The 18,316-nt window shown below is 42.8% G+C and overlaps 1 protein-coding gene across 1 annotated transcript in view; it reads left to right on the forward strand.

Annotated features, from left to right (window-relative positions):
* Positions 1–18,316, forward strand: part of LOC117365127 (dedicator of cytokinesis protein 2-like) — a 1,549,644-nt gene that overhangs the window by 272,163 nt on the left and 1,259,165 nt on the right. The window contains exons 17-19 of the mRNA XM_033955120.1: positions 1,150–1,253; positions 2,900–3,089; positions 16,087–16,184. Of these exons, the coding sequence (XP_033811011.1) occupies positions 1,150–1,253; positions 2,900–3,089; positions 16,087–16,184 (392 nt within the window). The remainder of the gene's footprint in view (positions 1–1,149; positions 1,254–2,899; positions 3,090–16,086; positions 16,185–18,316) is intronic.

Genomic DNA, 18,316 nt, shown 5'->3' on the forward strand with positions numbered 1-18,316 from the left:
GGTCTGGAGGAGAGGAAGCATACAGGCTGAAAGAAGGGAAGAAAGATTGGATGCAAAGTCAGAAGAAAGTGCAACCAGAGACTCATGCAATCACCAGACAACAAAGATAGGAAAAATGATTTTATTTTCAATTTAGTGATCAAAATGTGTCCGTTTTGAGAATTTATATCTGCTGTCTATATTTTGCACTATGGCCCCCTTTTAATAAACCGCAATAACGGTTTATAGCGCAGGGAGCCTATGAGCATTGAGAGCAGCGCAGAGCATTCAGCGCAGCTCCCTGCACTAAAAACTGCTATCGCGATTTAGTAAAAAGGGAGGGGGGTATATTTGTCTATTTTTGTATGGTTGTTACTGAGGTGACAGTGCATAGAGTCATCTGCCTTGACCTCTTTGAAAAAAATCCCCAGAATATAAATGATAATTAACATTTTCTCTGCATACAGTGTGCTTTGTGGTTTTTTTAAAAATTTTATTGTTGGTAAATCATTTTGACTTGGTCATTTTAAAAGTAGCTTGCAAGCCCAAAAAGTGTGGGCACCCCTGCTGTAGATGTTAAATCTAGCCACTAGATATCACCACTAAGCAATAGTTGAGCCCTCCTCTCTCACAGGTTGCCAGAATCCCTTTCCCTGCTTGCCCGGGTAAGCAGAAATTTGGTCCTGAAACTGAACATACAGTAGATCATCTAAATTGTAGTGTTTAGCATTTGTCACTAAGTCATTGGATGTGCTAAAATCTGCATTGAATTGGTCTCTAATGAAAAGAAAAGAAGAGGTACACTTCCACATTTTTAAGGAAACAAAACCTTTTCTAATCCTTCAAAAGGTAAGTCTGGATCATCTCTTTGGACTGTCATTTTGCTATTGATAAACTCTATATATGACAAACCAGTTGGCTTTCATAAGAATTGTTACCCTTCAAGGGCTATATATGGGTCAAGTTTTCAGAATACCCCTAATGAATATGCATGAGTGAGATATTCATGCCTACTACCTCCACTGTATGCAAATCTCTGTCATGCATATTCATTAATGCAGTTCTGAAACCTGACCCAATAATGGCCCTCGAGGACTGGGAGTGATGACTAAAGCTCTATGCCATTCTATCTTTGCTGTATTCTAATGTGTATTTTGATCCATTTTATAGCTAAAGACAAAGGAGAAAAGAACTTTGCCATGGCATTTGTGAAACTGATGAAACCTGATGGCACGACATTACGGGATGGAGAGCACGATCTGATGGTATATAAGGTGAAGATCCAATATTTTATAAGCTTCATGACCTGGAGGTGGGAAATAAGAGATGGGATGAACATGGGCATGTGTAAATGTGCAAGCTGAAGTACTAACCCGCAGTTTCACAAGCTTGATTATGTGTGAAAAAATGGCACTGAAAACGGGAGATAATCCCTTCACAAATGTGAAAGCAGAAAACAAACAACAAAGGTGACTGATAGACGTTCAATTTCCTTTATGACTCGACACAATCGTGTTTTGGCCAAAGTGGGCCTGCACCATGAGTCTGTATGCTGCTGATACAACAGTAAACATGTGTTCAAAGTCTTCAATCACAGATAATTCAAGGAAATGTGCTAATATCTGATACTAAAATTGAAAATATGTGCTGTTGTCTCTGAGAAACATTGGCCAGATTCTTTAGACTACTCCCATAGGAGGGGCCTTAGGCACCTGGGTCAACTAGAATCTTAGGCCTCTCTCCCAGTGCATTCTGGGATGCACTGGGAGTGGTCCAGGATTCCAATTGGTCAGATCCCTTAGCTACCCCATGGAAATGTCCTAAAGAATCTGGCCAATCGGAGTCCTAGGCCACTCCCAGTGCATCCCAGAATGCACTGGGAGAGAGGCCTAAGATTCTGGTTGGCTCAGGTGCCTAAGGCCCCTCATATGGGAGAGGCCTTAAGCGCCTGGGCAAATCAGGTCATTATACTGCTCCCCGGTGCATCCCACTATGCATTGGGAAGGGGAAGGTTCACCATTCAGTGGAGGTGGGCCTTCCGGCAAGAGGGAGTAAGCAGCCCTCCAGCCGGTCAACTAAAGAAGGTACTGGTGTGGTCTGGGTGCTGGAGAATGTCTCGGGGGGGGGGGGGGGGGGTGAGGGGGTCCGGCAGGAGGGACTGGGCATCTCTCCTGCCAATGATCTTTGGGGGGTAGGAGGTTCCAGCAGGAGAGACTGGCATCCCTCCTGCTGATGGATGTCTCGGTGGGGTGGCATCAGGAGAAATTGGACACTCCTCCTGCCACAGACATTCGGGAGTGGGGGGGGGCGACTTTGGGAGATCTGGCAGGAGGAATAGGTATCCCTCCTGCCGGTAGTCTTCATGGAGGGACAAGTTCCCTGCCGCAGCCAATAAACTGATCACAGCAGGGAGATTCCCTTGCCACGATCAGCTCAGCGGCAACCCGATTCTCTAACTGGCGCTTCTAACATGGATGCCAGTTAGAAAATCGTGGTGTTAGGTGGGCTTAGGCATCTGTCCATGATTAGAGACACAATTCTATGTAGGACGCAGGTGTGCGATTCTCAAAAGCCACTTAGGTGGCTTCTGAGACTGGGCGTCCTATACAGAATTCAACCCATGGAGTCTCACGCAAGCACAACTGTTGTTTGTTTATTTACATTTTCTATACTGCCTTTTCTGAAAATCACAGGCCAAAGCAGTGTACATACAAACTAAAAAGAAGATTCAGCAAATGAATTCCATTTAAAATAGGAAAGTCAGCAATCAGCAAGATCACACACTTACAACTAAAATTGCAAACAGGCTTCATGAGCCCAGAGAGATCCATTGTACAGGAGAATTATGTTCACTAAATGTCAGAGAGAAAAAGTGCTACATTTCAAACACCCTGGTAGTAATGCTACTTTCTTGATTTAGGGTGACAATAGAAAACTAGAGGATGTGAAGTCATACTTGAGCTTGCCTTCAATAAGAAGCCTAATGGAGGCCAAGGCCCTTTCTGGCTCTTCCTTTCGAGTGAGTGGGACCACAGCAGGCATGGCGATCTGCACCAGAGACAGCTTCCAGATTTCAACATTGGTCAGCTCTACTAAACTCACCCAGAATGGTATGTTTACTTTTTTTGAAGGGTGGGGAGGGAAACTCCATTTGCTGTAGAGCATAACCGGTACATTTTTTCTAGCAAAAAAGGTGCTGGTACTCAAAATAACCAGGCTTTTCTTCAGGAGTGGGGTGATCCAGGCCTGAAAAAAAATACTAGACCTGAAAAAACGCTGCCCCTGTCTAGTTGGCCCCATCAAGACTTTTCCTCTGCTAAGTCCTACCCACAGGAAGTTACATCAGAAGAAAATGGACTTGGCAGAGGAACAGTCCTTATAGGACCACCCTGCTAGATGCTGTCTCTGCTGGTAACCTGCTGTGCATTTGGAGGATTGGCGTTGAGGTGGGGGCTGGAGAAATGCTAAACTGGCAGGGAGGTGGGGATGGAGATAAGTCTGATCAGTGGAGGGAGGGTGCTAGAGAGATGTCAGATTGGCAGGGGCTGTGGGGGGCTGAAGAGATACCAGACATTCACTGAGGAGGGGAGAAGTGATAGAAAGATGCTGGACCCATGTGAGGGGGGGGAGGAGAGAGGGGGTGAAATGTTGGACTTAGGGAGGGAGAGGGAGAGTGCAAAAGGGAAGAGAAAGATAGGTGCAGGAACAGGGGGAACAGAGTGAAGAGAGAGATACCTGGAGCAAAGAGGATGGTGAATGGTGCTGGACTTGGGGGACGGGAAGCAGAGGAAAGGGGGAGATAGAGAGAGATGGGAAGAAATGCAAGACCTGGAGAAAGGGAATCAAAGAGGAGAGAGAAAGAGGGAAAGATACATTGGACCAATAGAGGGACCAAAAGATGCGGGGTGGGGAGTACAGGAGGAAGGGAAAATAGAGAGGAGAAGCTAGACCTGGGGAGGGAGAAGAGATGCTAGGCATGGAGGTAGCATAGGGATGGGGTCACAGAGGGGTAGTGTTGCACACAAGGGAAGGGATAAGGACACAGAATGGGGATGCTGAATGTGGAGAGGGCATAGAAACACTGAGAAGCAGAGCCATAGTAGCATCCCATTTTTGGTGGGAGGACCTGGGGAAGATTGGAAGGACCACCCATTCCTCTCTGCTTTCTCTGTCCCCTCATCTGTTAAAACTTTTACCCTTGCTTGTGACGATGCCCAAGCCCAGACAGCTAAAGAGCTATGTGGTCCAAACCTCCCCTAGGCAAAGAAGTTGGCAGTGTGCTTTCCAGCCATCAATGCTGGTACTCCTTGTACATGCTCAGTTCATGCTTGTGAACAGAGTATGCATGAGGAGTTATGGCCTCAGCAGATAGAAAACATGTCGCTGACTTTCTTATACCAGAGGAGGTTCAGGCTATGGAGCTCTTCAGTTAGTGGGGCTTGAGCATCTCCACCAGCTATTTAAGGTACTGAAGTTTTTGGAGGGTGAGCCCAAAGTGATGGGTCCTCCAAGATCCTCCTGTGGCTATGCCACTTCTAAGAAGGCAGATGGTGAATCTTGAGGGAGGTTAGAAATAGGGACAGAGAGAAGATAAAAAAAGAGGAAAGCAGAAAAGAGAAACTGAAACAAAAGCAATGTGCAGACAACAAAGGTAGAAAAATGTTTGTTTTTTTCTAATTGTAATATGTCATTTTTGAGAAATGTGTATTCTGGTATCTTCAATTTCAGTTTCTATTGCTATTACTAAGACAGATTTTCTATATAGGTCTAGAATATGTTTGGTTTTTGCAGGGTTTGTTTACTAGAGCTCTAAAGGAATTTCTCCTCATCCCCCTCCATCCCCCATCAATCTCCACAACCATAGGAGAGATGGTATTAAAAAAGGACACATTCAGTCTCAACTTTACATGTGTTTTGCAAAAGAAAGAGAAGTAGAAAGAGAAGAGACAGAGGAAAAAGAGATATATATGGAGTGCTATATGTTATACTAGTATTTAAGCCCGTTACATTAACGGGTGCTAGAATAGATGTGTGTCTGTCTTTCTTTCTCTTTCTCTCTGCTTGGCCGCTTTCTGTCTTTCTTTCTTTGTTTCTGTCTCTCTCTTTCCTCGGCTGTCCACCACCACCCCTTGCCTGCTCCCCCTGTTCAGCAGTAGCCCTTCTCCCTTCCTATTACCTCCCCCGCATCCAAAAGCACCTCTTTCTTGCTCCCCCTGTCCAGCAGCAGCCCTTCTCCCTTCCTTTTACCTCCCCCCCCACTGTCTAACAGCACCTCTTCCCTGTTCCCCCTGTCCAGCAGTAGGCCTTCTCCCTTCCTTTTACCTCCCCCCTGTCTAACAGCACCTCTTCCCTGCTTCCCCTGTCCAGCAGTAGGCCTCCATTCCTGCTATCTTCCCTCCCTGTCCAGTAGCACCTCTTTCCTGCTCCCCCTATCTAACAGCACATCTTCCCTGCTCCCCCTGTCCAGCAGTAGGCCTCCCTGCCTGTTACTTCCCCTCACTGTCCAGCAGCACCTATTCCCTGCTCCCCCTGTCCAGCAGCACCCTTTTCCTGCTCTTCCTGGTCGTTCGTGTCTGCCCCGAAGAAAGAGAGAGAGAGAGCAATATACAATCAAAAAAAGCCTGCTGAGGATCGCGGCTGGCTGTAACGAACCTCATAGGTGCTATGCATCTCGGTAGCACGTTCCCCCTGACGCGATCCGGTGCATCAGAGGGAACATGCTACTGAGGTGCAGAGTGGCCTGCGAGGTTCACTAAAGCCGTGATCCTCAGTAGGCTTTTTAGAAGAGGAGGGCAGACAGAAGAGCCCTTCGGTGGACTGGATGGAGGACTGCCGCTTGATGCCTGGAGGAGCTGGAGAGCAGGGAGGTCCGTGCTATCTGCCAGTAGCGCGCATGCACACTCCTGCCTGCCATGGATATACAGATCATGGATCATGCAGGTAGGAGTGCGCATGCGCGCTTAGGGTTTTATTATTATAGATAATTGTTCCTAGGATTAGACAATTCTTTAATTTATCAAAGGGACTCCCAGGAACTGGTAGCATTCTGAATGCAGGTTTGAATTAAATACCTACTTAAGTTATAGTTTTTTGTATTCTTATTACTTTTTATTTCCTTCTTCATTTAAAGCATCCAAGAAATTTGCTTTCCAACACAAACCTGACTCTGCTAGTAGAAATCTTATTAAGCATTAGGAATACAGCCAGCTAGAAAGCCTGGTGCCAGTTTTACAGATTGTAGCTGCTCCTTCAGGGATATCACAATGAAGCAGATCTTCAAGTGATTCCATACTGTGAAATATTCCGAAACCTTGTTCTCTAAATTATGCATCCCCGCTTCTCATGTGATTTTTCATTCTCAGTTTAAATTTTAACCTATTTTTATGTAATTTTTTTCTCCAGGGATAGACAGGAAAGTTTTGGTTCATCTATTATTGAGTCTTACTATGGTCAATAATAGGAAATCTTTATTTTTGTTTATTTATTTACTATAAATATAGACTCTACTGACATTTCAAGCTGAGAAATTAGGTCCAGATACTGAAAACTGGCATATTTATGACGCTTAGTATACAGATTAGTTTTGAAACTCAACGAAGTTCAGTATCCATCAGATCCATGGACATGATGGATTGATAGAGTTTTCAATTAAACTACAGTGGTAGGAACTCGGCTGGATGAAGGAAAATCAAAATCAAAGTGAAGTGCATTTGAATAATGATATCCTTCCTCAGCCAAGGGATCTTGTTTTCCTAATATTTGACTTGATAGTTGTTAGTATTTGTTACTAAGTCCGCCTTATCCTTCTTGGATCTAATTTTGAGGACTTGAGCTGAATTTAAGCTAAAAATTTTATTTTATTTTACTTGATTACCATGTATTTTACTTTTGAGTATTATTTTCCTGCTTTTCTTCAACTTTCTGTACAAGTCGATACTTGATTTAAAACATGTAAAAATTTGATAAATAAATAATTTAAAAAAAAAAAACCTACAGTATAACTTCAAAAAGATTTAAACAGGATGGAGTCAGTGCAGAGGATGGTTACTAAAATGGTCAATGGTCTTCACTATACAGCATATGAGGACAGACTTAAAGATCTCAATACTGTGGAAGAAAGATGGGAGAGGAAAGATATGATAGAGCTATTTAAATGCCAACACAAAAAGGATATACAAATACACAAAAAGGCAAATGACACAAAGAGAGTGCACAAGCCTACAAAACTCGGACCAGAAATTCTTTATTTGACCAAGACCCGACACTGTTAGTGTTTCGGCCCCCTGCCTGCATCAGGGGTCTTTTAGAATTATCTGTTGCATGATACCTTTCTCAAACAAATTGACCCAATATAATATTATACCAGTACACATCTGGCTTTCGTCTGAACTTCTTTCATGCAAAAGATAATTCTAAAAGATCCCTGATGCAGGTCGTGGGCTGAAACACTGACAGTGTTGGGTCTTGGTCAAATAAAGAGTTTTCCGGTCCCAGTTCTGTAGGCTTGTGCACTCTCTTTATTTCAGAGATATTTAAATACCTACATGGCATAGATGCACAAGAGGCAAGTCTCTTTCAATTGAAAGGAAGTTTTGGAATGAGGGGTACTGTGAGATGCTATGAGAGGTCGCAGCAGCCATATTGAAGACCTGCCAAATGGGCAGGAATGTAGGGCTGTGCTCCTACCCTGCTGGCTACCAGAGACAAAGGTAGGCCTGGGGGCTACCTTGACATTGTGGTAGAGATGGGGGTGTTGTTTTCACAGGCTGATTGGGGGAGGGCAAAGGAGGCATGGATGAGTTTCAAGTTTCAAGTTTCAAGTTTATTAGGTTGCTTGTTAAATCGCTTAATCAGAATTCTAAGCGATGTACAATAAAATATACATATAAGGAAACAACAACAATACAAACAATTTCAATTATAACGTAAACAAAGGGTAAGAGGGAAAGAAATACATTTTTTTATAGTAAAGAAAGAACATACAGGGAAAACACATAAGGAGATTAAAAATGGGTAAAAAAATAATTAACTAGAATAACACTGTGTAATAAAATTTAATTAATTTGCAAATGCGTCTTTAAACAAAAAAGTTTTTAATTCGCTTTTAAATTTCCCAAACACTTTCTCCTCCCGTAAAAACATGGGAAGCGCATTCCAGACCTGGGGAGCTGTACATGAAAAGATAAATTGTCTTCTTGTATTAATTACTTTTAACGTAGGAATTGATAAAAGGTTCCGTTCACTCGATCTTAAAGTTCTTTTAACAGAATATGGAATAAGTAGTCTGAATAAAAATGCTGGAGTCTTATTTTCTAAAGTTTTAAAGATAATAGTACATAATTTGTGTGTAATTCTGTGTATGAGGAGAGGGTACAGCAAGGGGGGTGCAGGGGATTTTGTCTTTTTGTTTTATTTTTTTCTTAAACAAACTTTTGTGACCGTCCCAATATTCAGCTGGGGCCACATAAATCTTATGTGGTACCCCAGCCAAATATTGGGCAGGCCACAGCTGCAAACACGTGGAGGGGCATAATCGAAAGGAAAGTCTAAGTCCGTTTACGTCCAACTTGCAAGTCGTCCAAAGTAAAAAACAGCCTAGGACACATTTTCGAAAAATACATCCAAAATATTTTTACTTTTGAAAATCGTCTAACTATACATCCTGCCGATCTGATCATCCAAACCGCTAAATCATCTATCTTTATACCACATTTTCGTCCAAGTCAAAAATGCCTAGAACAAGCCCTATTGGACATAAGAGGGGTCTGCAAAGTGATGGACTGAACACCCAGACGTGGCACCTAAATACTGGGGTACCTTACAGGGCACTACTGTGAACAAAAAGGGTGCCATGGCTTCTCCTCGCTACAGCTCCTATATAGGTCATGGTGAGCCCCCCAAAACTATCTCCAGATTCCCCTAGACCCACTTATCTACCACCCCAATAGCCCTTATGGCTGCAGGAACCACTTATATGCCAGTAAAAAAGGGTTTTGGGGTGTATAGGGAAGTGCACATGTTTCAATATCAATGCAGTGATTACAGGGACTTATGGGCATGGTTCCTCCTCTCCATGAGTCCCTAACCCCCCCCCTCCAAGATGACTTAAGCTGCCTCTGTGCTGGACGACTAGGCTTTCCTATGCCAGGCAGCCAGGTGATGATGGTCTGGAGGCTGAATTTTAAAGGTGTGATTAATAATTTTATGGGGTGGAGGTGGGTCGGTGATCACTGGGGTAGTGTGTGGGGGTCTGTTTTATGTGTTTGCAGTGCTTATCTGGTGACTTTAGGTGGGCTGTATAACTTTCGGTTATACATGCTGTACGACTAAGTCTAAGCCGGCCCACGTCCCGCCCAACTCCCACCCTCGACACTCCTCCCGAAACGCCCCGTTTAGTTTTGGTCGTTCAGCGGCACTATGAAGGCCTAGGTCATTTTTAAATACGTCCAAAACCCGTATTTGGACGTATTTGGGAAATGTTCATCCAAGTGCCGACTTAGGCTGGTTTTTGGACATTTTTCTCTTTCGATTATGAGCCCCATAAATATTATGTGACCCCAGCCAAATTTTGAGCAGGTTGCATAAGCTCCAGGCAGCCTAAATTATTCAGGGATATTTAGTGCTGATGCCTGGACATGGCCTGGAACTGAATGTTACTGTGGAAATATGCTGACCGCCACAAGTGAATATCAGGGAATAGTCTCTTTTCTTCTTTTCTTTTTCTCTATTTCTACGCATATTACGGTAAGTGTGTTTATAGCATGGTAATCTAAGTTTTGGTTCTACTGACCAAACCTTAGAAAGGGATATGAACAGGGAAAGGTAGCTCCATACATGGCATAGATGAAATAGGCATAAGTTCCACAGTCCTAGACTGGTTCTCGAAATTCCTACGCTTACACTCCTACACCGTTAACATAAACGGTACCTCATCCCCTCCCTGGAAGCTGATATGTGGAGTCCCGCAAGGCTCACCTCTCTCTCCTATCCTTTTCAATATTTACATGTCCTCTTTGAAACTCCTTCATCTATCCCCCCTGGAAACTCTCTACACCTATGCTGACGATATCCTCATCTTCCTTGAGACCGACTCGAACCTCACTAACCTCGCTGAGAACATATCCACATGTATAATGAACCTTCAATCCTGGGCACATTCTGTACAAATGAAATTGAATGAGCCCAAAACAAAACTACTTTGGCTCGGCCCAATATTAGGTCATTTACCCACCTCCATCCCATTATCTTCCGGCTCCACTCTTCAGCTTGAGTTTTCAAGCAAAGTCCTTGGCATCATCATAGACTCCTCTCTCTCCTTCAATGACCACCTCAAGTTTCAAGTTTATTAGATGACTTGATCAATCGCTTAATCAAATATTCTAAGCGATGTACATTTTAAATTTACAATTAAAAAAAAAAACAAAACAACAACAATATAATACATTACAATACATACAATATTTAAATAATGGTTAAATACTCTTAATTTAACATTAATAAACATAAGGAAAGGAGGGATGAAATACAATTTTTAAAATAAAGAAGAAACATTGAGGGAAAATACAAAAGGGATATAGTTAAAACAGGTATAACCAAGTAAAATATAATTCATGAAGCGTAAAATTATGTTGAAAAGGCATCTTTAAAAAGGAAGGTTTTTAGCTCAGTTTTAAATTTTCCAAGTTCTTTCTCCTCCCGTAAAGAAATAGGGAGGGCGTTCCATGTTTGCGGTGCCGTACAAGAAAAAATAAATTGTCTCCTCGTCACCTCAACTTCTTGGTAAAAAAAATGCTTCTTTAGTCTTCATATGCTGAGGAAAGTGAGATCGTACTTTCATCATTCTCACTTCGTCGTCCTTGTTCAATCCACCATCCTCTCTAGACTGGATTATTGCAACTCCATCTATTTAAGCCTAACTAAAAAAAAAAAACTCCATAGACTTCAGCTAATCCAGAACGCCGCGGCCAAGCTTATTTTCGCTAAAGGCAAGTTCGACCACCTCTCCCCACTCCTGTCCAAACTTCACTGGCTCCCAGTTCACTCCAGAGTCCTCTTTAAATGTGCCTGTTTAGCTTTCAAGATTCTACATGGCATCCTCCCTCCCGTTATCCCACTCTTCTGGAACTCCTCTAACCCTAATTCCACTAGATCCTCCCAAAAACTGAAACTATCATTCCCCTCTGCAAAAGGTATATCCCGCGTAGGAAAACTAGGAACCTCCCTCCCCTTTAGAACCACAGATCTCTGGAACAACCTCACATCCCCGCTCAGAATTTCAAGCTCCCTCCAATCCTTCCGCAAACACCTGAAAACTTGGCTCTTTTCAAAAATCTAACACCTCCCGCTCTTTGGTACCCTGACCTTCTTTATCTTCCTAGCTCCTTTCCTATAGCCCTTCATTGTAGCTCCTTTTCAACCTAACCCTGTAAACCGTGCCGAGCTCTACGCTTGTGGAGATGGTGCGGTATACAAACCTAAGGTTTAGTTTAGTTTTAGTTTAGTCCATACAAATGAAATAGGTTTCTCATAGACTTTCATTATAGTAGCCAGTGAAACCCTACTAAGTAATGATTTTTATCAATATATGGACTAATATTTTTCCTGTCCAAAGCTGCCAGGCAGAAGGTTCATAAGTGGTGAGTGGCTCAACTATATGGGGAAGCTAAAGTGGGGGAGGGCTAGGGTGAGAGTACGGAATAGGGCAGAATGGAACAGAGCAAGTTAAAAGCCTTGGAGTGGATGTGTGTGGGGGGAGGGGGGATGCCAACACCTATGTCTGCAGTAAAGGGACAGTAGGGCATTTTGAACACAACAAGGAAGGAATCCTTATTTGGCTCTAGCACAGATAAAGCCATATTTCAGTTAGTGAATATACTCCAGGAAGTATGTGTCCAAAAATCAAAATAATTCACCAAAACAATACAATATATTAAACAGAACAATATTTGCAGTTTTCTGGAAATACATGCAGATACTTTAATACTTGACTCCCAGTCAGCCCTGTTCCAATAAAGCATCTTCCTGTTGGCCATGTGAACTGTGGTTTCAGCAGCTCTATAATATAAATGCTATGGTGAACAGCACCTATAAAATGATTTGCCTATCAGATTTTAAGTAGGTTGTCAAGTGGCCACCAGAAAAAGGTTAGCCTTCATAAATTACAAGACATCGCAGAAAGAGGAAGACAAGGATCTGCTGTAGGTTAAAGAATAGTCTGGTAATTGGCAACTAAGATTTAATGCTAAAAGTGCAAGGTCATGCACTTGGGCTGCAAAAATACAGGGGAATGGTATAGTATAGGAGGTGAAGAACTTCTGTGAATGGAAGAGGAGCGGGACTTGGGGATGATTGTGTCTGATAATTTCAGTGTGGCAAAACAGGTTGAAAAGGAGACGGTCAAAGCCAGGAAGATATTTGGATGCATACAGAGAGGAATGGACAATAGGAAAATGGAGGTGATAATGCTATTGAGGCCCCATTTGAAATAATATGTGCAATTTTGGAAACCACCTTCAAAAAGATATAAATGGGATAGAGTCGGTCCAGAAGGTTGCTACAAATTGGGTTAGTGGTCTTTGTCATAAATCACAGGGGGACAGACTTAGAGAACTTAATATGTATATTCTGGAAGAAAGACGGGAGAGAGGGGATATGATAGAGATGTTTAAATATCTCCACGGTGTTAATGTACAAGAGGTAAGTCATTTTCAAATGAAGGAAAACAGAAGGAGAGGACATAGGATGAAGTTAAGAGGTGATAGGCTCAGGAGTAATGTAAGAATATACTTCATTACTGAAAGGGTAGTAGATGCGTGGAATAGTCTCCTGGTGAAGGTGGTAGAGATGAAGATTATCTGAAATCAAGATAGCATGCGACAGCCATGTAGGATCTCTTAGGGAGAGGAGGAAATAGTGGATGATGTGGAAGGGCAGTCTTGATGGGCCGTTCGGCCTTTATCTGCCATCATATTTCTATGTTTAGAGGGTCAGGAGTAATGTAAGAATATATTTCATTACTGAAAGGGTGATAGATGCATGGAATAGTCTCCTGGTGAAGGTGGTGGAGATGAAGACTGTATCTGAAATCAAGATAGCATGCGACAGCCATGTGGAATCTCTTAGGGAGAGGAGGCGATAGTGGATGCTGTGGAGGTGCAGACTGGATGGGCCATTTGGCCTTTATCTGTCATCATGTTTCAATTTAGTTTATTTTTTGAGTTAGCAAACATGTTTGGAATATATTTCATCTGCATTAGCAGCTGCCTAATGCTTAGAGCAACAGGCTGGGAGGCCAGGGAAGTCAAGGTTCAAATCCCACTGCCACACCCTGAAATTTTGGATATGTTATTTAATCTTTAATTGTCCATGGCACAAATAGACTGTAAGCCCTCCATGGACAGGAAAATATCTGATGTATCTGAATGTAACTAACATTGAGCTGCAACTGAAAAAAGGTATGAGCTAAATCCAAAGTCCAATACTAGGAACAGTGTGAAGTAACACAAAACTTATCTATTTATTTTAAACATTTCTAGTCTACTCAAAACCTGAGCAGATTACAAATAACATTGCCAGAAGCTCTGGAATGCATTGCCAGAGGCTGTGGTAAGAGCGGATAGCGTAGTTTTAAGAAAGGTTTGGACAATTCCCTGGAGGAAAAGCCCATAATCTGTTATTGAGAATAACATAGGGGAAGCCACTGCTTGCCCTGGATCGGTAACATGGAATATTGCTACTCCTTGGGTTTTGGCCAGGTATTAGTGACCTGGATTGGCCATCGTGAGAACGGGCTACTGGGTTTGATGGACCATTGGTCTGACCCAGTAAGGCTATTTGTATGTTCTTAACATACATACATAATAAAATCAAACAAACAAAGACAACCCATCCATCTCCTCAAAAGCAAACTACAGTGCCAGAATTACAAATTCTTTCTTTCCACCATTAATAGAATGCCTCAACTAAAAAGATGCTTTTTCAAAACATTTTTAAACTGTACAATGTTTCTTTACAAATGCAGCACAACAGAAAACTCCCCAAAAGTTATTCAAACATATAAAGCAATTTACCACACCATAATAGCACTAAATCACACAACAAGGGCCTCTCTATGTAAACACTGCAGTGGGCAGTAGAACATTAATACACCTACTATAACTAAATCATGTCTACGAGAGCGCTACTAGACATACACAGTGCTGTACACTAACACAATTTTGTATTCTATTGTGGTGGAATAATTTTTAATAAGAAGAGTAGTTAACTTAAAGCCCTAAGTTAAGTGTTCTTCTTATTAAGAATTATTCCACCACAATAGAATACAAAAAATGAATCCTGTACAAGACCAATGATGAACAATTCACCCCAGTAAGGACACGAAAACCATCATAAGTAGTGTCTTGGGTATTTGAGCTCTTGAGTACAATTAGAACTCTAAATAGGGTTGTTCACAGCTAAGTGAGATTTAACCGATTTGAACAAAGGGTTTTTCCATTGACATTTTGGATAACCCTATCTCTACCTCACCCACCACTATGCAACACCTTTTGTTCCTTCACTCCTGTTGTTACCTCCACCAGACTGGCTGTAGTAAACAAATAGCAAAGACCTATGGGACTGAAGTTCTCTGCATGCCATTGCTGCTTCCTCTGCCAGTTCTGCCTCTTCCAGAAGAGGAAGTTGTGGATCAGAGGGGAGGGGGTCCATCAGAATAATCAACAGCAGCATGCAGAGAGCCAAAGTCCTGCACATTTTTTATATTTGTTTACTAGTATAGGTCCAGTGTAAATGAGAGAGTAGGGCAGTACTGGATGGGGAGCAGAGAGAGAAAAAGAAATGAGGACAACAGTGGATGGGAAAGTGAGAAAGAGATAGGGGCAATACTGGAAAGGCAGCAGGTCCAGTGAGTAAGGAAGGTTGCATATGGGCCTAGGGCGCCTATAGGTTCAATGATTCCACTATCATTACAGCAAAATATTTACAATTAATGAAGTTTGAATTTTCCACAATTTCTGTTCTTTTTTTTGAAGTATGACTTGAATCAGATTGAAAATAGCATCCTTGCCCAAAGCTGAGGATGTTGTACCATACAGGAATATCCATAAGCAGGGCTGGTGTTAGACATGCTGGGTCCAATTGCAGAAATTTAGGAGGAGGCTTCCAGTTTTCCTCTCAGCCCCCTCCCCCTGAATTCCTCTCAGCCCCTCCCCCAGAATGCCCTTCCATCCAGCATCTCTTCCTCCTCTTTCCTTCCCTTCCTCCCCACCTCCCAGGTCTACCACATGCCCTCGTATCCAGCATATCTTCCTTTATTTAAAAATCAGCTACTCCAGGGGGTCCCCGTCTTTCTCTTCTCTCCATCTCTTTCTGAAGCCCCCCTCATCTTTTAAAATGCAAAGGGGCCACCAATATGACAACAATTGTCCAGCGCTTCTCATGTATTCCTCGGCGCTGTTTCCATGCCACAGTCTGTCCTCTCTGATGCAACTTCCTGTTTCAGCTTGGGCAGACCACTGCAGGGGAACCGCACCAACCTCATCTTTTACAAAACCATGGAGGCGGTTTTTTAGCACAGGCCAGCATGCTGAATGCTCTGCTTCTCCAAATGCTCATAGGAACACTATGAGTATCAGGAGCAGCGCAGCGTATTCAGCGCACCGGCCTATGCTAAAACCCACTTTCACAATTAATCTGCAAGCAGCACTAGAAAATCACTGCCATGCCAGCAACACCTTTCCATTTTAAAAGGTAGAGGGGGGGGGGGGCTACGTCCCTGGATGAAGAGAAAGGAAGACATCCCAACCCATGGGGCGCCCTGGAGCTGTGGGGTTCTGGGCAGTTGTCCTGTTTGTCCACCCCTCCCCCTCACCTTGATGCTCCAATTTTGCAACCCGCCCTTGGAACCAATCCCCTCCTATGGATCCAATCTCCTGTATACCTCCCCCCCTCCCCCTCCTGGGTTTCTATGTGTTTCCAATACAGTGACTATACAGTTGAGTATGAATCAGGGGTCATGCAGTGAGTGTGCACCTAAGTCTGATTCAGTGGCTGTGCAGGGACTATCAGTTGAGAACAAAACATGCTAACGGTTGATTCCTCTCCGTGCAGTGGACCTGCTGGGTTTGCTAAAATGGCGCTCAAATCCAATCCTACTGAAAGAGAATCTGAAGAAGCTGATGAAAGTGGATGGAGGGGAAATTATGAAGGTAAGCTGATCTTGGAAATCCAACTTCTAAATGCAGGACCACCATGTCTTTACCGATACCCTTTCCCTCTGCCTTTTTTTGCAGACTCCCTTTCTATGTGTTCCCACCTTTCTTAAGAGTGTCTGTTTTTTGTTTTCCAGTTTTCTCATGCCTCTCTTGTTCTACTAGTCTCTCAGTCTCCTTTATATTCACTATTTATCTTCTATTCTACTTTCTCTTTCTCCCAACATTGTAAATAATTTTTCTTGTTCTTTCTTTTGCTTTCTTCTCTACTCTCACTTTTTGTCTTGACCACACTCTTCTCTTCACAATCTCCTCATCTATATGCACTTGTAAATGTTATGTCTGACCCTCTATAATTTCTCTCCTGACAATTGCACTGGTTCTTTATACATTCTCTTCTTTGCCAACCTTTTTTGTTTTGTAATCCTTCTCTCTCGCTCTCTTTTTTTTTTTAATCTTTGCATATTTCACAGTTTATAATGGTACTAACATTATAAAGATGAGCTGAAATAATTTACACAAAACCTTTTCTAGGTTACATAAAAGATGACCATAAATTTTAGTGATTGAAAAAAAATCTGTGATATTACTTGGAGTTTGGATTACTCTGGGCAAGCTCTGTCAGAGTAAATTCACACTCACTTGTTGACTCGCAGCCACATTGGCACTACCACAATTTATATCTTTTATTTTCACTGCAGTACTCGGGTTTTTTTGTTCATGTCAGCAGATACACTAGGCCGGCACTTTGACCTTCTTTACTGTGCTGGGAACTCACAGCACTTAGAAATGCAGAAAATATGATTTCATTGTCATGGCTTGACCATTATCACTGTTGCTGCTTTATAGTCCTACACAATGTTTGAAACAGTGAGTAAGGAAATTCTGATGGAAGGAATAAATCTGCTTTGATGTTAAGAAGAAAGACAGCTGCAAAAGGTGTGATAAATAATCTCTCACTTTTGACATATTTTGGCATTTCAATTAACCCTGTAGTGTTTTATTCTTCAGGCCATCTCACAGAAAGCATGTTTTACGCTCTACCTTTGCAGCGCTGTACTTCTAAAACTGATGATATGTTTATACAAGCTGGATGGTGGCACTATCAGCTGTTATTAACCCACATGCCAGCTGAGGCATGCTAAGAAATCAGCAGTAATTTATTCATTAAAGAGAAATGTCTTTAGCTGGGTGGGAAGGAGACAGCTCTGTCTTTCTTACATGCATCTTTGGATTCCTTCTGTCACAAAATGACAATGGAGTATTTCCAAATCCTTTGTGTTCAACACTGGTAGAGGACTGTCTCCTTATCTTAAATCTTCCTCTGTCTTACACAGCCTGCAGTGTCTCCATATCTCAGTGGCTGTACCTTCATCTGTGTATGGTATTGTGGTGAGATTATGCCAGGTTGAGAAGCAGGCAACATTTTTCACAGTTCTATTTCTTTTAACATCCAACATCCCAGTCAATTTTCTAAATGTAACAGGAGACGTGAAACTAACTAAAAATACTACAAGTATAAACACACGAGTAATGGCAAAATACATTTAAGGGTTTTAATAGAAGTAACAGTGAGCCAGAGGCGTACCTAGGGTATGTGACACCCGGGGCCTATTGTTTTTTTACACCCCCCTCCACTGTAAAAAAATATTTTTAGTAATGTTCACCCCAGGTGCCAGCCATGAGGGGGTGTTCCTGGCCTAGAAGTCATAGTCCGGGAACTTCCCTTCTCATGGCCCGATGCCAAGGTTCTGGATAGTCCCCGTGGCCCAGCATGTTCCCCGCCTTCTCTCCCTTTACCTTCCGTGAAGCTGAAAAAATTGCCGGCCTCGGCAGTGATTCAGCTACGTCGCCCGCGGCTCCCCTTCCTGCTTTCCGTGTCTGCCTCTTCAATCCACCCGGGTGGAAACAGGAAGTTGCGTCATTGGCAGATGCAGAAAGCAGGAAGGGGAACTGCGTGCAACGTTGCTGAATCACTGCCGAGGCCAGCAGTTTTTTCAGCTTCAAGGAAGGTAAAGGGAGAGAAGGCTGGGAACATGCTGGTCTATGGTGACTATCCAGAGCCTTGGCACAGGGCCGTGAGAAGGGAAGTTCCTGGACCATGACTCCTAGGCTTGGAACACCCCCCT

This window comes from Geotrypetes seraphini, chromosome 1 (assembly GCF_902459505.1).
Source record: "Geotrypetes seraphini chromosome 1, aGeoSer1.1, whole genome shotgun sequence".
NCBI lineage: Eukaryota > Metazoa > Chordata > Amphibia > Gymnophiona > Dermophiidae > Geotrypetes > Geotrypetes seraphini.